Here is a 19,612-nt window from a genome sequence, read left to right on the forward strand (position 1 = left end):
TCTCCTTCTGACTTTTTTGTTTTCTTCTTTGTATGATTTTTATGTTGTTTTTTCTTAGCTAGGTTTTCCAGATAGAAATTTCCCCCTTTTGGGGCAGCCAGGTGGCACATTGGATAAAGCACTGGCCCTGGATTCAGGAAGACCTGAGTTCAAATGTGGACTCAGACTCTTGACACTTACTAGCTGTGTGACCCTGGACAAGTCACTTTACCCTCATTGCCCCGCCCCCCCCCCAAAAAAAACGAAAGAAAGAAAGAAAAAGAAAATTTCCCCCTTTAAAGCATCAAAATGGGGTTTTTGTTCATAAATTTTAACCACTTTGAATGGAAATTTTTACACATTACTTGGCCTTAAATAGTCTGTACTAAACCTAAATTATTTTTTCTTGATAAAGAGGCTATCAGTAATATTCATGAACATCCTCTAATCAGTCAGTCAATAAGCATTTATTAAGAACCTATCATTTGTAGGGGGTGGGAAGGGAGGGAGGAAGAGAAGTTGGAACACAAAGTTTGTTGGGGTTTTTTTGTGTGTGTGAGGCAATTGGGGGTAAAGCTAGTAAGTGTCAAGTGTCTGAGGCCGGATTTGAACTCAGGTACTCCTGACTCCAGGGCCAGTGCTTTATCCACTGTGCCACCTAGCTGCCCCCAAACACAAAGTTTTTAAAAATTGATGTCAAAATTTGCTTTTACATGTAATTTGGAAAATAAAATTCTAAACAATGACGGTCATACAGTCTGAAATACTCCCCAGTGAGGTCAGAACCAGATTTAAATGTAATTGGGAAATATTTAACAAAATACACTCAAAAACAGTAGAACATAGATAATGCTAATATGTAGTTTTCTAAGTCAATAGGCAATCATAGAGATCCTTATATACCCATTTTCTATTTGAGTTTGATATCACTGGCAGAGTGGATCAGTATTGGACCTGGAATCAAGAAGACCTGGTGTTTAAATCCTACCTCAAATATCTAATAACTGTATGACTCTAGGTAAGTCACTTAACTTCTCTTAGTCTCAGTTTCCCCATCTATAAAACAGAAATAATAACATCTGTGCACATATTGTATCCATCTCAAGTATCTGTGATACCCAAGGGTTTTGTTGGTATAAATTAGATAATGTCATTAAAGCCTATTGTAAACCTTAAAAACAAAAAAAAAACCTATCATGTGCCAGGCAGTTGTTGACTTGGTCCTGTCTACAGAGTTTTCTTGGCAAAGATATTGGAGTAGTTTGCCATTTCCTTCTCCAGCTCATTTTACAGATGAGGAACTGAGGCAAATAGGATTAAGTGACTTGCCCCCTGTCATACAGTTATTGACTGAGGCCTGATTTGAACTCATGAAGATTCCAAGCCCATTGTGCTATCCGCTGGGCTACTCAGCTGCCCAGCCAGGCCAGGCACTGTACTAAGTGCTTTATTTTAGTATCATGTATAAAAGTCTTGGATGGGAGTCAGGAGTCACAACTAAATCATTGGGTGACCTTAATCAAATCACTTCCTGTACCTCTTCCTCCCCATTTCCTTTGCATACATGGGAAGGCTAATCAATCTGATTCAGTAAACATTTGTTCAAAGCCTGCTATGTGGTAAGCCCTGGGGACACTATGAAATATTGTGAAATCGGTAGTATAGGGTATGCTTGTTTGTTCCCACACTAAATGGCCCCTGAGTTTGATGCTGCTTTATTGTTTGTGTTTACTTTTTTACATTTTTCTCTTGACTGTATTTGGTATCATTTCTGGCTGTTGTTGGTGCCTCTGCTTCTAGCAGCCTCTCTCCACCCTTCTAATTTGCTTCTGCCTTGGAAACCAGATTTTTAAGCTTGTTGGAATAGTGTGCGCAAGTAATTCATCCAATTCTGAGTGAGAGTCTGAGGGGGCCCTCATGTGGTCAAACGCATGAGCTTTGGTGCCTCAACTTTGTAACTGCTGACTTGGCTCTGTTAAACTGGAAATCAAGGAAACAATCAATATAGGAGAAATAAGGTCTTTAATTGGGGCAGAGGAACTATAGCTCGTGGTATCGCAAAGCTCGGAAGCTAAGAATACCCAAAGAAGGGAACAGAGGACAGGGTTTTTAATGGGGTAACAGAACAAAAGGGAACCAAAAGATTGCTCCAGAGAGACATATAGCTAATTAATGTAAATGAACCTTTGACAAAAGAAATAATAGGACTGTTCCTAAATTAAGTATAGGCGTTACTGACTCTGAATAGAAATTACTTAATGTAGGTGGACCCTTTTTACATAATAACATAAAGTCCAGAGAGTAAGGTGGGGAACATTGGGAGGGGATAAGTTGCTTGGGGGAAGGTCCATAAGTCCATCAAGAGTCTGGAAATGACAAAGACAGTCAGCCCCAGGCAATTAATTTGCCTGGGAAAGAGGGGTCTTGCTGATTTTTTTCCTCACCCCCCCCCACACACACACACACCTTGTCTGGCTTCTTCAATTCCCACCTCACCCTCCAGCTTCTCCCATTTCTTCTACTCTTTCCTTTTCCCATGTCTCCCTGTTGAGTCTCCCTAATCCTTACCTCTCTCTAAATCTGCACTCCCCCAAACTATACTTCCCACCCTCTCACTTCCCCCTTTCATCTCTCATTTCCTCAGCCTTCTATCTTCATCTACCCTCTGCTCTCTGTTGCTGTTTCTCTCTCACCTTCCCACCTCATCTTGTTTATTCCATCTCACCCTCCTTTGCCTCTCCCTTAACCCACCGGCTTCTTGCCTCCTTCCACTCTCACCCCCACACCTTTTTTGGGGAATCCCCTTCCTATTTGTATGCCAGGCTGTGGGCTCCTCAAAAGCCTCTTGGTGGAGTTCCATACTAGAGCTATTTCAGGGAATAAATATTAACCCTGCTGGACCAGAACCACATAGATCGGTGACTCCGACCTCAAACAAAGGGTAAAACTGGCCTGGTCCGTGACCAGCTTGGGCTGGTAAGAGGGTAGGGTAGAAGCAGTGCTCCCCAGGATCACTATCGCCTGAGTCCCTGAATCAGATCAGAGATCAGGGGGTGTTTGATCTGGGGGAACGGGACCCCCACGAGGGGAGAATGTGGCATAGGTGTGGGTTGCTACCTACTAATCTGCCGAGGAAGCGCTGGGTCTTAAGGACCAGCCGGGAAAAACATCCAGACTAGTGCTGGAATAGACTTAGGCGAGGTATGGTCTGGGATCGGAGATCAAGCCGGGAGTCACCTTGAGAGTTTGGGTTTGTTTGTTTTTTTTTTTCAACCAGGCACCTTTTAAAAAAATTTTTTAAATTTAAATGAGGCTCTTTTTTTTTTTCTTCTACTTGAGGGTAGGGTAGGGGTGGGGCTAAGGATGACTGGCCCTAGCCACTGGCTAGCAAAGAACACTCTACATTTCTCCAGGTCTGATAAAAGGGAAGGAAACCTCTCTCTCCTAGCACTGTCCTTCCTTTGTCTCTCTTTGCCTCTTCAGGTCAAAATGGCCAAGCAGGTACAGGCTCGAAGGCTGGAAGGCACCGACAAGAACCCTTGGTGAGTAAAAGGGGAAGAGCGCGCACGCGCGCGTGTGTGTGCGTGTGTATATAGGGTTGGTGGGGGAGGAAAAGTGGGGGAGGGGCGGTAACCTCTGATGATCTAAAAGAGGATGCATGAATTTGGAAGGAGGGGTGTTGGGATAGCAAACATGGCAGGGATTTCTGGTGGAACCTGCTTGAAAAAAAAAAACACTTGTTCTCATGCCTTTTTCTATTGCGGGGAAAATAACTAAACCTAGTCAGTTAGGAGGGAGGGGGAGGGGGAATGAGGACCTTAAGCCCGGGGATTTCGAAAGCTTTCAGCCTACACAACTGAGTGATTGGATCGTCCGTCCTACCCTCCTCACTCCACTCTTCCAATGGGGAGAAAGATTTGCAGCTAAAATTATCACTTAGTAGCTCTGTGGATCCCCAAGTATAAGAAGCAGGTTTACTGGGAACTGGATTTGAAGGAGTAGGGGGTTGGAGGGGATGGGTGGCCTGAGTGAGGTAATTAGTGAATTCTTAGACATAAAAGGGCCATCTGATTTGCTGGTATTCTGCTCTCATTCATTCATTCAACACTATAATAGATGCTAAGGGACATGCAAAGATGGAAGAGATTGTACCTGCTCTTAGAAAGCCACTTAATCTCTGTCTGCCTCAGTTTCCTCAGTAGTAAAAAGGAAATTATAATAGCACCCACCTCCCAGGTGATTGTGAGGATTAAATGAGATAATATTTGTAAATTACTTAGCACAAGGCTTGGCACATAGTAGGCATTTAATAAATGTGTGTTCCCTTCTCCCTTTTTCCTCTCAGAACTTATAGTAACATTTATGTAGCCCTTACTAAGTACTAGGCATGTGCTCAGTGCTTTAGTGTTCTATGCTAGCTATGTAAGCAGTGCTTTTTTGAAGGACAGAATAGGCAAATGAGAACAATGTTACAGCAGGCCATTGACCAGCATGTAGACAAGATCAACTGGAGATGGTCTCAGAGGGAGGGCCCTAGCACTATGGAGGACTGGGAAAGGCTTTTTACAGAAAGTGAGATTTTTAGCAAAGACTTGGAGGAAGTCAAGAGATGGACGTGAGGAGAGAGAGTGTTTCAGGTATGGGAGACAGCCAGTGAAAAATGCACAGGATTTTTTAAAAAAGGAGTGGGGCACGAGCAAGGTGGCACAGTGGATAGAGTGCTGGGCCAGTCCTGGAGTCAGGAGTCAGACCTAAATTGAAAACTAACCTCAGAATTTGACATTGTGTGACCCTGGGGAAGTCATTTAAGCCCAATTGCCTCACAAAAAAAAAAATGCCTGGAGTTGGGAGATGGCAATGTCTTACACAAGGAGATCCTAGAATAGTAGGCCTCTGTCAGTCAAAGGCAACCATGGATCAGCACCTTGAAGAGCCACAGGCCACAGTGTGGCTGTGCTGGAGTGTCCTCTCCAGGGCGCTGGCCTGGGCAGATTAATATGGAAAACAAGCTGTTGCCCATGCAGCAGGTTTTCCCTCTCTGAGACATTGGTGGATCCAAAGGAGAGGCAGAGCCAGTACAGTTTGGCACCTGTGCTGCTGCAGGAGTTGCCAGAGGGATGTGATGTCCAACATCCAACTGCCTAAGGGATTCGACTCCTGTTTTTCTTTGGGGTTAACTCCGGAAGCCTTTCCCATATATGGGTATAGCCTCAAGGCAGCGGAGGTTTAAAATCGGTTCCTTCCCCTAGGCGAGTTGCCTGCCAAGGCTGATGAGCCCCACCTGCCCAAAGATCCTAGAATACATAGAGGAGAATCAAGTATAAATTTATAATAATAACAGCTAGGTTTGCAAACAACTTTACAAATATTTTATTTTATCCTCATAACAATCCTAGGAGGGAGGTGTTGTTATTATTATCCCTACTTTACAGATGAGGAAACTGTGACAAATCAAGATTAAGTGACTTTTCCAGGGGCAAATAGTTTGAGGCTGGATTTGAACCCAGGTCTTCCTGACTGGAGGCCCAGGACTATCTAATATGCCACCTATCTATGATGAATGGAAAGGCAGAAAAGGAACCAGATTATCAATAAAACTTTGATTAAGCTGGCTTTGAAACCAGGAAGGCTTGGGTTAGAATTCTTTCTTTGATACATCCTTGCTGTGTAACTCTTGGCAGGTCACCCAAGCCCTCAGTATTCCAGGCAGAGAAAGTGCTGACCTATGTTGGTAGAGGGTGTTTTCTCAAATGGGAGTTCCCTATGCTAACAAAATTGTCCATCCAGGTGCTATATCTACACACGTAGAACACCTTTGAGAATGGATAAAGCCTACCTAGCTCCTTGCTTCTCCTGAAGGGCAGTAACGGTATGGACAGGACGTGGGGAGCAGTGGGATCTCCTCTATTCCATGACCACTGCACTATGTGACCAGAAGCCTGGGGCTATTTATTTCCTGAGAGCTCTCGAGAACCTGGACTTTCTGTAGAAATCTTACTATAGAGCACTGCAGGCAATGAATGAGGACTTCACAGAGGTAGGAGGATAGAGGAAATAGAAGAGGACTGGCCTAGAGTCCAGAAGTTAGTAGCAAAGGATGGGAGCTCAGGAGCCCAGTGGTGCAATCCTCAGCAAATCACCTCTTTAGGCCTCAGTTTCTTCATCTGTAAAATGAAAGAGTTGGACCTGTGAGGTCCCTTTCAGCTAACCCTGTGACCCAGTCCTATGCTCTGGCTTCATTCCAGGATGAATCCCTGGAGCTTTGGAGCAGACCAGACACCCATGTCCCCCTCCCCAAACCCAGAGGGGTGTGCTGGTCCTCATTCCCTAATTCTGTTTTTCCTGATTTTCCACTCCCTCCCTAGGGTGGAGTTTGTGAAGTTGGCCAACGAAAATGAGGCTGTGAACTTGGGCCAGGGTTTCCCTGATTTCGCACCTCCAGAATTCTCCAGGGAAGCATTCAGACAGGCTGTCAGCGGAGACATCATGCTCAATCAGTACACTCGTGCTTTTGTACGTCCCCCCTCCCTTTCCCTGCCCCGTCTCCTCCTCAGTTCCTTCCTGAATCCCCTAACCCACGCCTATTAACCCATGGCCTTTCTGCGTATTTACTTCCCCTTAAGAATGTGGACATTTGACCCCAGAACTAAAAGAGATAAAAGGGAAAACTCTAGCCCGCCCAGGGAGACAGTCTGGTGATCTTTGACCTTATCAGGTCCTTTCCTTTCCTTCCACAGGGTCACCCTCCCCTGGTAAAGATCCTGGCTCAGTTCTTTGGGAAACTGCTGGAACAAGAGTTGGATCCCCTAAATAATGTGCTTGTGACAGTGGGTGCCTATGGGGCCCTCTTTTATGCTTTCCAGGCCCTAGTGGATGAAGGTGATGAGGTGAGAGGTGGCAATAGTTGGGGGCAGGGGGAGAGGTCTAGAGGTGAGCGTGTAGTCATAATGGTGACTCCCCTTACCTTCATTCCACCTATCCCCAGGTCATTATCATTGAACCCTATTTTGACTGCTATGAGCCAATGACAAAGATGGCTGGTGGCCGTCCTGTGTTTGTGGCCCTACAACCGGTGAGAGTTTCAAGGGACCCCAGGCAGGGCGGGGTTTAAGGGCCAAATCCTGGGAAGTGAGTGCTGAATCCTGTCCCTTTTGGGGGCATGTGGGAGGAAGGAAGAAGGTGGCATCAGGGAGGCATTAGGGCAGAAGGAAGAGTACCCTTGGAAACTGAAAGTAATTCTGCCTTCTCTCTGGCTTCCTCTACTAGCCACCAGCCCATGATGGGCAGCTAATGTCTAGTGGTGACTGGAAGTTAGATCCAGCTGAGCTAGCCAGCAAGTTCACTCCCCGGACCAAAGCCATCGTCATCAATTCACCCAACAACCCCCTGGGCAAGGTAAATGTCATACTTTTTTTGGGAAGGGCAGGTAGAAATTCATCAGAACTCCCACTGTGGAAACCCCCTTCATCAATGCATATTAGCATTTCTAAGTTATACTCTTAGGGGTTTAACAGTGTCATACTGAGAGGTTAAGTAATTTGTCCATGATCATACACAGACTTTGTATCAGAGCCACAACTTGAAACGAGGTCTAACTAATACCAAGACTAGCTCTCTTATCGCTTTATCTTGCTGCCTGTCTGGTTCTAGGTTATATTTATATAACACTTTAAGGTTTACAAAGTAATTTACATTATTATATTCATTACCTCATTTAATGTTCTTAACAACCCTGTGAGGTCATGTAAGTATGAGACCAAAGAGGGAAATGGAGGTATAGAAAAGTGAAAATGACCTTCCTGGGGTCACATAGGTAAAAGAGCTGGGACTTGAACCCAGGTCTAGTGACTGAGTACAGTGTTCTTTCTGCTTCACTAGGGCAGGTATAAAGTATCCCTTGGTCATCTCCTCCTCTGACTGGAGTTGGGTTATTTCCTACTTCTTAAGGTTCTGAGTTTGAATACTGTCAATGGTCCCCTCTTTCTCCCTGGTGATAGGGTGGCTCCCTCCTGGATAATATTCCATCACAGGCCTATCTTTTCTCTTCTCTTTCCTCCCTCCCTTTCCTTACAGGTGTTTAGCAGAGAAGAACTGGAAGTCATAGCAAATCTGTGCAGAAAACACGATGTCCTGTGTTTCAGTGATGAGGTTTACCAGTGGTTGGTGTACGATGAACAGAAACACATCAGCATAGGTATGCCAAGCGTGGGCATGGCCCCTCCTCAAACATGAGGACCTCACGGGACCAAGCATTAGCCAGCCCAGTCATCAGTCATAGAAATGATCATTTATTACATGCCAGACACTGCGCCAAGCACTGCTGATACAAAGAAAAGCCCATTTAACAAGCATTCTTTTGTGCCAAGCCCGGGGGGGACAACATAGGAGTTCAGATGAGATGTGGTCCCTGCCCTCATGGAACCCATGGACCAAGAATCCCACCTACAGTATTCTGTGGCAATGGTCATTCAGCCTTACCTTGAAGACCCCTTCCTCTCAAGGTAGCCCCCCTCATTTTGGGGCACCTTTAGCTGTTAGGAAGTTTTTCCTTACATCCTTTAAATGGGAATCTTTTCAAAGATGTTATTGCTCCTGGTTCTGTCCTCCGGAGCTAAGCAAAACACATCTGATCCCTCTTCCCCCTGCAGCCTTCAAGGAGTTGAAGACAACTGTCATGGCCTCTATGGTCTTTACTTCTAGGCCAAACATGGCCAGTTCTTTTGGGTTTTTTTGTTTTGCCAGGCAGTGAGGGTAAAGTGACTTGCCCAGGGTCACACAGCTAGTAAGTGTCAAGTGTCTGAGGCTGGATTTGAACTCAGGTCCTCCTGAATCCAGGGGCTGGTGCTCTATCCACTGTGCCACCTATCTGCCTCTATAGCCTGGTCTTGGTCACCTTCTTCTGGTCTCCATCCAGTCTGCATCTTTACTAAATTGGGGGGGGTCCAGAACTGAACACAGTCATCCAGATGTGACCTGAGCAGGGCATTATTATAGTTCCTTAATCCTGGGTTCAATAACTCCCTTAATTCAGCCTATGATAACATTAGCAATTTTGGCTTACCAAAAGGCTTTGTTCCAACACAGCCCTGTCAGTCACCATTTGGTGGATCAGAGTCTTTAACAAAGAATGGTGGTAGTGATTTAGAACATACATGGAGGCCCAATTGCTGTGGAAGACAGATGATCCCATTCTGAGTTGAAGCCCCCGTTCTCTAGTATTATCTTTCTACTCAATATACTTTTGTGTGTGTGTGTGATTTGCCCAGGGTCACACAGCTACTAAGTGTCTGAGGCTGGATTTGAACTCAGGCTCTCCTGACTCCAGGGCTGGTGCCTTATCCACTGCGCCACCTAGCTGCCCCCAGCACTCACTCTTAAGTTTAAATCTCTTTGAATCTTTTTTCTATTGGTCCTTCCCTATATGACCAAACAAAACCAGTCTAATCCCTCTTTTATAGGACAGTTCTTCATATAAAGACAGCTATTAAGTCATCCCTCCCACCATCCCCCAGGTATTTTTCAGGCTCAATACCTTCATTTCCTTTCATTGATCTATATATAGCATTGACCTAAGGCCTACCAGTCTAGTTGTCCTGGAAAAAGGGAAATAAAGTTGGCCTGCCATGACCTATGCTTATGAAATCCTGCTGGCTTTTAATGATCACTGCTTCCCTTTGTAAATGCCTCATAAACTATCTCTTTAATAATAAGTTCTAGAATTCTTCCTGGAATATAAGTCAGGTTTACTGGTCTATCATTTACCCACTCCACCCTCTTTCCTTTGATGGAAAAATTAGGCAACAGTTGCCCTTCTCTAATTCTTCAGCTCTTTTCCCCTTTCCTGAGATCTTTCAAAGATGGATGATAGCAGTGCCGTCATCCTACTGGATAGTTTTTTGAGATCTTAGGCATACAGGCCTACTGACATGAACTTAGGGGTAGCTAAATGCTTCATCAATAAATCAACAAGCATTTATTGAGGGCCTGTGTGTCACAGACAATGTACTCGGTACTGAAGAAGACACAAATGAATCCGTCCCTGTTCTCATTGAGCTTATATTCTGTTTGAGGGAGACAACAGATAATCACATATTAAGTATATTCAAAATAAACACAAAGTAATTGGTGCGTTTGGGGGGGTTGGCATTAGCAGCTGGGGCAGGGCAGATCAGGAAAGTCTTCATGTAGAAGAAGCTGCTTGAGCTGGATTCTGAAGGAAGAAAACAAGGGGTTCTAAGAGGCTGAAGAATGCGCTCCAATCCTGGGAACTGCCAGTGAAAAGGCTGAGATGGGAATCATCCTGTGTGAAATAAACCAGCCAGGTCAGTATAGCTGAAGGGTGGAGTACACAGAGAGGAGTAATATATAACAAGTCTGGAAAGGTGATTTGGGGGCAGGTTGGGAAGGGCCTTATTACATTTCTCCCTAAAGGCAACAGAATCATAGATTTACAGCTGGAAGGGACCTGTGAGGACAGATCCTCATTTGACAGATAAGAAATTGGGGGCCTAGAAAGCTTTAGTGATTGGTACGAGTTCACATTGATAGGAAGTGGCAGCACCTGGATTAGGACCCAGGTCCTCTGCATCCTTACATTAGAATCTCCAGCTTGCCTTATTGCCCAGACTTCGTGCATTCATATGTAGACGTCTGAAGTTTGGAGCTTCATTCCTGGCTCCCTTCTTGGTTATTGCCTTTGGCCTCTTTTCTATCTCTTCCTATGGTGTACCTGTTGCTCCTGGGGCACCAAGCTTGTCCGATCTATGTGGGATGTTTTCTCCCTCTCCTGCCCTCTTCCAGTTTGAAATCCCCTGGATTAGATGCATAAGACTCCAAAAAAGGATATTTTATCAGCCCCTCCTAAGGCTATCCACAAGCCCATCATTCCTATATTTTTAGCAACAGTCCAAATCCCACTCATAGGCACTATCTTTTTTAGCCAGCTGTTTACTCTCCAAGTCTGCCTTTCTTTTCTGAATTTCTTTCTTTCTTTTTTTTTTTTGCAGGGCAATAAGGGTTAAGTGACTTGCCCAGGGTCACACAGCTAGTAAGTGTCAAGTATCTGAGGCCAAATTTGAACTCAGGTCCTACCCGGTGCTACCTAGTTGCCCCCTCCCCCCCCCTTTTTTTTTGCAGGGCAATGAGGGTTAAGTGACTTGCCCAGGGTCACACAGCTAGTAAATGTCGTGTCTGAGGCCAGATTTGAACTCAGGTACTCTTTTCTGAATTTCTAAATGTCAATCCGTGGTAATGAAGAAAACATTACCTGTGCCCCCAAGGTCCTCAGGGTTTTTTTTGGGGGGGGTTTCCTAGAACTTCATAATCTTTAGCAATTCTTTAGGTTGGTTCCTTTTAGTGATAGCCTTTGTCCCTACATGAATCACCAGAAGTGAGTTGTGGACATCGTCTTTAAAAATTCTTGGGGGAGGGGGCAGCTAGGTGGCACAGTGGATAAAGCACCGGCTCTGGATTCAGGAGCACTTGAGTTCAAATCTAGACTCAGACACTTGACACTCACTAGCTGTGTGACCTTGGGCAAGTCACTTAACCCCCATTGCTCTGCAAAAAAGAAAATAAAGAAAAAAAAATTCTTGGGAAAACAGCTGATCTCTCTGTTGTTAATGTTAGGTTGTCCTCAGGCCCCCTCAGCAGAGAGTCACCAACAAACACTATTCACCTTTTCTCCCTCTGACCATTACTGATCATTATCCTCTTGTCTGATGGCACCAGTGGATCCACATCTTTCTTCATTCCTCAGAGCCTAAGATGGTTCAGCTGCAGTTAGTCCAGCTCCCCCACCTTCCATGGGAACAGCCTCATGCCTCTTCTAGAGCTCCAGATCTTCTTTTCTTCCTTCTTGGTGACATACTCTAACCCTCCAGTTGCCTGACAGAGGGGAGAATTCCCCTCTGCATTACTATAACCATTTCCATTTTTGTTTTCTCTTTGATACATTTATTCTCATTTCATTCATTCTCCTTAATCCAATGAGCAGAAGGGCTTCTTCTAGCCCTTTCACTTTCTCATATAGGACTGAGACCAACTTACACTTTGCTAAATACTCATAGCTCTCTATACTTCCTGAAAACAGGATCAATGGTCCTTTGTCTCCTTTTGGATAGCTTTCTCATCTCACACTTATGTCTAAGGCCTGGGGTAATAAAGTGTCTCTCTGTGAGATGTTATTCTTTTTTTTTGTTTTTGTTTTTGTTTTTTTTTGCGGGGCAGTGGGGGTTAAGTGACTTGCCCAAGGTCACACAGCTAGTAAGTGTCAAGTGTCTGAGACCGTATTTGAACTCAGGAACTCCTGAATCCAGGGCCAGTGCTTTATCCACTGCGCCACCTAGCCGCCCCCTGTGAGATGTTATTCTAATGAAGTCCACCCTCTTGCTTTCACCATATAACTAACCTCTAGTTACATCCTTTTACTTCTCTGGATGATTGGCTCTCTGTTTCTGGGGGGTGGGGGGAAGGGAGGATACATTTGTTTAGCACACAGAAGCAGAGAAAACCTAATTATGCAAAATAGAAGAACATGGGACAGAATAAAATTATCTAATGAAAATTACCTACCTCATTTTGCCTGGTTGATCTCCAAATACTTCCCTCTACTCACTCTAACCATGGCTACTCAATCCTCAGTCTCCATTTGGGCAGCAGGCTTAATTTATTTAGCAGACAAAGCACAAAGACAAGCACCTAGTGAGATCTGCCTCCCTTGCTTCACCTGCCTGCTGCTCAGACCCCTTCTTCTACTTCTACTGTTAAAAGACTCCCTTTCCCCACTAAAAGGACAGGGAAACTTACTTATTTAGTGGACATGACACAGGATTTTAGATGAAATCCAATTATCTCATCAGTTCTCCTCACCTCATTTCATCTTGTCCTTGATTTCCATCTATTTCACCTGGATGCCACGGTTCTCTATTTCTACTAATTTACTTAGCAGATGAAGCACAAGTCTACAAGACACAAGGCACCCAGTTGTTTATTTAGATCTTCCCACTTCTTTTTGTCTTGTCACCACCCTCCATGTTCTTTTCCCTTATTTATCTGGGTAATAGACTCTGTCCTTCTCCTAGTCTTTACTATCCCCATAGTAGGAAGTACCTGGGCCTCTCATGCTTCTGAGTGGTCTTGGCACATAGGGAATGTGGAAATAGCTGGACTGATCCCATTAGAAGAGAGCCCTTGTAATAAATGATGAAGGGGGGGAGCAGCTAGGTGGCCCAGTGGATAAAACACCGGCCCTGGATTTGGGAGGAACTGAGTTCAAATCCAGACTCAGACACTTGACACTTACTAGCTTGTGTGACCCTGGGCAAGTCACTTAACCCTCATTGCCTCACCAAAATAAATAAATAAATAAAATCTCTTTAAAAAAAAAAGAAATGATGAAGGAGAGATAGTTTCAGAGAAACTCAGGAAGACTTATATGAACTGATGCAGAGTGAACAGAACCAGAACAGTTTATACATTGATAACAATATGGTAAAGACAAACAACTTTGAAAGAATTAGAGACTCTGAGCAGCAGCATAAAATAAATTTTTAAAAAGGAGAGATTGAGAGAGTGGCAACCAGTAGACCCAAGGTCTCTTGGCCCACTGCAGCCCATCCTATGGCATTTGACCCCCCCCCCCCAATTTAGTTTGTCTCAATCCCAACAGCCATTTTCTCCTCTTGGCAGCTAGTCTTCCAGGAATGTGGGAACGAACCCTGACTATTGGCAGTGCAGGAAAAACTTTTAGTGCAACTGGTTGGAAGGTAAGCCTTGGGAAAATATGGGTCCTGAAAGACTAGGGAAGAAGTCTGGGTGAGAGGAGGAGTGAAGATGGAAAAAAGTAAGGCTTGGAGAGAATGGGGATCCAGAGGAGAATCTAATCTTTTCTTTCCTCTGGTTCAGTTGGGCTGGGTCCTGGGCCCAGATCGTCTTCTGAAGCATCTTCGGACTGTCCACCAGAATTCCCTGTATCACTGCCCCACACAGGCCCAGGTGAGGTATTGGAATGCCTTTCTTTCCTCAGGTGTCCTGGAATTTAGGGCAGGGACTCTGGAGATCCTGAAAGACTAATATCTCTGGGATGGACCATCCACCCCTGCAATGGAGAAGATTGTCACTGTTGAGGCTGAGAAAGCAGCAAATGGTTCAGAGGAAGAGGCAAGCTCAGGAAACCTGATGGATCAGGGGGCTGTCGTAACTAGAGTTTACTTAGATTCTAGCAAAGCATTTAACAGAGTCTCTTAGTCTAATTTGTGCATAAGGTGGAGGGATGTGAGGCTAGACAGGTACAGAAAGCAGATTCAGAATGGTTTAATGTCCAGGCTCAAAGAAGAGTGACTGATTGAGTGTCAGGCTAAAAGGAGGGCCCTAGTGGAGTGCCACAGGAATTGGGTCATTGACCCTGTGCTGTTCAACATTATAATCACCCACTGGGATAAAGGCCTAGCTGGCAAGGCTTCTTAAGATATAGGTGACACAAAGCTAAGTGGGATAGCTATGAGCTTGGATGTCAGAGTCTGGTGTCAGAATAATCTTAACAGAGTAGGATGTTAAGGGTCTGAATCTAAGAACATGAAATTTAGTAGGTGTAAATTTAAGATCTTACATAGGTTCAAAACCTCAAAATCATATACACATACATATATACAATTTAGAAATATATGTAGATTTATCATATATAATTTAGATATAAATTAGCCCTAATTTATATTATTTTTAAAAGCCCAGCTAGATAGCATTTTGTCTTTAAAAAGATGAAGTGGGGATTTTATTAGACAACAAACGGCACAGTGAATAGAGTGCCAGCCCTAGAGTCAGGAAGATTCATCTTAGTTCAAATCCAGCCTCAGACACTTACTAGCTGTGTGACCCTTGGCAAGTCATTTAACCCTGTTTGCCAGTTTCCTCATCTGTAAACTCAGCTGGAGAAACAAATGGCAAACCACTCCAGTATCTGCCAAGAAAACACCAAATGGGGTCACGAATGAACCACAATAACAAAATCTGTCATTTTTGTGATTTTAGGCTAAGAGTTGCATATTGTCTAGGGTTAGGAAGGTGATATCCCTGCTCTACTCTGCCCCCTTCATTAGAGACCCTCAAGCAAAAGCTGGTTAACCAAGCATCAGGTAATATTGTAGAGGAAATTCTTGGTCAGATGGGAGTTGGACAAGATGGTGTCAAAGTTCTCTCTCACTTCTGAGATTTTGTGGTCGGATATATTTATTGAACCTTGCCTGGCCTAGGTGCTAGACACTGGCTGGTCCAAGGAATCATGGTATTGGTCCAGTTATCAGTCAGCCATTATTAAAAACCACACTTCTAAAATCCATCCCTCACAGATCTGTCAGAATAATCATCCTCAGGTACAGGTCTGATCTGGTCACTTTCTTCCTGCTCTGAAACCTTCAGTGACTCCCCAGTACCATTAAGGTAAAAGCTTCTCAGCCTGGCATCTAAGAATCTTCAAACTGGGTACCCTTTCCCAAGCATTCTATGTTCCAGCTGGCTGTTCTCTGTACTCAGTAGGTTGCCTCCTGCTTCTTGCATTCATACAGGCCATCCCCTTGTCTCCACTTTCAGAATTCTTCTGTTCTTTCCAGGCTCACCGGGGTTCGAGCTCCAACATAAAGCTTTTCTTGACTATGGCCCTCTGCTCCTATTTTCCCAGCTACATACTTTGTGATGTCCCATCACATGAACTCTACCTTCAGCCTGCTCATCTGTGCTCATATCGTGCCACTCCTACAGATTGTAAACTCTTTGAGGGAAAGGGCTGTCATTTTTAAAATTTTGGACATTGAGTACCAACTAGTATGGAGTGGGTCCTTAATAAGTGTTTGTTGAATGAAATATAACGCTAATTAAAGGCTATGTCTTAAATAAGCCAAAAAGTATGATCTCTGCTCAGCCCAATAGAGGTATAACTAGTCTAACTGGGGAGATGAGACATTTAGACAATGATGATACTACAGTCAGAATATGATTATATGCCAGAAGGGGAGTTCTGAGAAAGGACAATTCATCATCAGCCAGAATGGTCAGGGAAGGTTTCATATAGGAAATGGGATTAGAATGGAAATTCCTTGAGAGTATGGATTATTTCAGGGGCAGCTAGATGGTGAAGTGGATAAAGCACCAGCCCTAGATTCAGGAGGACCTGAGTTCAAATACAGCCTGAGACACTTGACACTTACTAGCTGTGTGACCTTGGGCAAGTCACTTAACCCTCATTGCCCCACCAAAAAGAAAAGAAAAGAGAGTATGTATTATTTCACTCTTTGTACCACCAGCAGCACCTAGCACTGATGCCCGGCACATGGTAGGTACTTAATAAGTGTATGATTGATTAGTAGGGTCTGCTTGATGAGAGCAGCATTCCTTTCAGGATGCAAAGATGGAGTGACAGATAGTAAATAGATCAACCTGATCAGAGTAGAGGGTGCATGAAGGGGGAAACAATGAGAGAGAAAGGTAGAAAACCTACAGGGTCTGGAATGCTAAGAGAAGGAGTTTATATTTTCTCCTTGGGATAGTAGGGAGCCATGGGAGGTGTTTGAGCAGAGTCAGTGTACAAAATCATAGGATTATAACACTTCAGAGCTGAAAGAAACTTTTAAAATATTTTGTCTAATCTGTTTATCTTACAGAGGAGGAAACTGAGACTTAGAGTAGAGCTTATTTAACTGGTTGGTGGTAGAAGCTTAATGAAAATAGGGTTCTAAGGTGACTGATTTTGAGTCTTGTGTATGAGTGATTGGAAAGGGCAGATACTAGATGGAAAGACTAGTCAAAAGACTACCATAATAGCCCTGATGAGAGGCTAAACTAGGTTGGGGCTGATAGGGATAAACATGATAATATCCACAGTGACATAGCACTATACGCTTTACAAAGTGCTTCCTTCACAACAAACTTGTGAAGTGGGTAGTACAAATACTGTCGTTATGCATGTGATGGATAGGGGAACCCAGGCCCAGAGAGGTAAAGGGCTTACCCTGGGTCCCAGCTAAGTGACATTGCACATGATGCCTGGCTCTAGTTAGGGGGGAAAGGGCCATGTCATAGTTGAACCTGAGGTGACCCTTGGGCTCCTCCCAGGCAGCTCCTATCCCCATGGGCTCCTGGAATTCCTGACAGCTTCCCCACCAGCCCCTAACCCCACCTTTCTCCGACATTGCAGGAAGCCGTATTTTCCAGTTTTGAACGGGAGCTGCGGCTCTTTGGTCAGCCTGATAGCTACTTTGTCCAGCTGCCTAAGGCTCTTCAGAAGAAGCGGGATCACATGTTGAACAGCTTGCAGACCATTGGCTTGAAGCCCATTGTCCCCCAGGGCACCTACTTCCTCATTGCAGACATCTCCACCTTCAGTGAGGCTGGGGGAAGGGGGTAAAGTGGGCTTGGGGAGAGGGGAGAGGGGTAAGGGAACATTCTGGAAGTTCATCAAGGGGCTTCATATGGTTCCCCCATGTCATGCAGAAAAAAAGATGCCCCACCTCCCTGGCTCCGAGGGGGAGGCCTATGATTCTCGATTTGTCAAGTGGATGATCAAGAACAAGGTGAGCCCCCGAGAATTGCCAGTGTGGCTTTGCCCCTCCTCCCAATCCCTTTCTCTCTCCCTCCTTGGACCAGATAAGACTCCTTTCTGCTCTGACAGACTGTGATGCTGTAGCTCTGCATTCCTGAGCCAGGAGCAGCAGCTAGTGGCAGAAATCAATTCTGATCTTACCCTTCCCACACACCCCCAGGAGTTCTTAGAACTTCCCTCCTTCCCTGGGCTGGGACTGGGTTTGTTCCCCTCCCTAGGGTTTGGTGGCCATTCCAGTCTCAGCGTTCTACAGCTCAGAACAGAAGAAATGTTTTGACCACTATATCCGCTTCTGCTTTGTGAAGGTGAGTGCTGGGGAACAGTGAGGAGCCAAGAGATGGGATAAAGAGTGGCATCTTCACAAGGCCCCAACTGCAGCCCCCTTCCCCTCTTAACTTTTAGCACATTCAGGGATCCATATTCATGACAAAGACTAGCATTCAATGCTCCAGTGACGTGCCTGGAGGATAGAAATGGGCAGGTGGGGGGCAGCTAGGTGGATAAAGCACCAGCCCTGAAGTCAGGAGGACCTGAATTCAAATCCAACCTCAGACACTTGATACTTACTATCTGTGTGACCTTGGGCAAGTCACTTAACCCTCATTGCCCTGCCAAAAAAAAAAAAAAAAGAAATGGGTAGGTGGGCAAATGCCTGACCCATCTCCATAAACCCATTCCCTTGATCCTGTCCAGAACCACCACTCCTGTGTGGGTATTGCTACCTCACTAACCACCCCCCAAAATGACCTGTCTTCCCCTGGCATGGCTGTGGGTCCTTATCCACCAACATCAGTGTGCCTGGCATCAAGGGTATATCTCCAAGACTGAAGAGGGGCAAAGAGGGCTCCAATGCAACAAGAGAAGGCTTACTGGTTCCTGGGCTGAGTTGATTTTAATCTCTGTTTAGAATGACTCCACCCTGGATGCCATGGATGACAAGCTACAGCAGTGGAAGAAAGATCTGGAGGCATGATTTCTGCACAGGGGCCTCCCCCCCTTCCCCCTCCAGCTCACTCTCCTTGATTGGGTCCTTCCCCCTCACTCCTTCCATCCTTTGTGCCTCGGGCATTCCCAGGCTTGGAGGAGGGAGGAGGGAAGCTGCCTAACTGGGGCCCAAGTCTGAGAGGGGTGGATGAAAAAAGAGACCACAGCTGCCCCAGGTCTTTCTCTGCTCCCCCCACCTACTATACCTTGGTGAAAGTCTGCTCTCTCTTATTCAGGGATTGGGGGACCCAGGAACCCTCATTGACCCAGCCCACACTCCCATCCCTGCAAGAGGAAATGTTCAGCTTGGTCAGCATCAGGGTGTTTTCTCTGTGGCAGAGCTCTCCCTAGAACGTCCCTCCCTCCTTTATCACTTCCTCTTCTCTCTGTTGAGTCATAAAGAGGGATTTCCCTTCCCACTCTGAACACTTGAATCAGCCTCCCCAACCAAGGCATGGATGCCAGCCAGGCCAGAAGTCACCTGAGGTTTACAGTGATACCTGACAGCTTGCTTTCATCCCTCCTTGGTTCTCATGTTGATATAATTTATCTTTTTCCTTGTTTTTTTTCTCCTTTCCTTTCACTTTCAAGGGGGTTGGCACAACATCAGAAGGGTCAATGGTTAGGCTGCCTTGCATAGCCAGTCAATCATAGCCTTGGGAGAATCCCTTTAAACTTAAATGAGGAGTGATTTCCTCAAGCCAAGAGCCAAATATTTGCCTTTTAATAAAGTTTATTGCATCCTTCATTGGCTATTGTTCTCTGCTCAATATCCCTTTGCTTCCTAAGTGGTCATTTCTCATCCCTGCCCTATAAAATCTTTAGTCTTCAAAGCACATCTCAAATGTGCTTTATGGTCTTGTTGACTGCTAGGTAGAATTCTGGATTTTGAAAGGACCTCATAGATTATCTAGTCAGATCCCTTCATTTTACAGAAGAGAACTTTCAGTTAAGGGCTCCTATTGCACCAGGCTCCCCTGCTCAACCAGAAATGTCCCATGGCCATAAAAGGTCTACTTGCCAAGTGAATGATACAGACAATAGACTCTGAGTTGAGAG

At 45.0% G+C, this 19,612-nt stretch overlaps 1 protein-coding gene across 13 annotated transcripts in view; it reads left to right on the plus strand.

Moving 5' to 3' along the window:
- Nucleotides 1-19,301, plus strand: part of KYAT1 (kynurenine aminotransferase 1) — a 53,935-nt gene extending 34,634 nt beyond the window's left edge. For 10 of the 13 annotated variants that reach the window (XM_043987216.1, XM_043987219.1, XM_043987218.1 and 7 more), the window contains 12 exons: nucleotides 3,463-3,521; nucleotides 6,345-6,492; nucleotides 6,717-6,866; nucleotides 6,965-7,051; nucleotides 7,246-7,374; nucleotides 8,053-8,173; nucleotides 13,669-13,745; nucleotides 13,885-13,974; nucleotides 17,165-17,351; nucleotides 17,461-17,540; nucleotides 17,788-17,874; nucleotides 18,477-19,301. In XM_043987216.1, coding sequence (XP_043843151.1) covers nucleotides 3,463-3,521; nucleotides 6,345-6,492; nucleotides 6,717-6,866; nucleotides 6,965-7,051; nucleotides 7,246-7,374; nucleotides 8,053-8,173; nucleotides 13,669-13,745; nucleotides 13,885-13,974; nucleotides 17,165-17,351; nucleotides 17,461-17,540; nucleotides 17,788-17,874; nucleotides 18,477-18,542 — 1,281 coding nt within the window. In that variant the 3' untranslated portion in view covers nucleotides 18,543-19,301. The other 3 variants (XM_043987226.1, XM_043987224.1, XM_043987223.1) reach the window with 3 other exon arrangements.
- Nucleotides 19,302-19,612: the final 311 nt, after the last annotated feature.

This window comes from Dromiciops gliroides, chromosome 2 (genome assembly GCF_019393635.1).
Source record: "Dromiciops gliroides isolate mDroGli1 chromosome 2, mDroGli1.pri, whole genome shotgun sequence".
Lineage (NCBI taxonomy): Eukaryota > Metazoa > Chordata > Mammalia > Microbiotheria > Microbiotheriidae > Dromiciops > Dromiciops gliroides.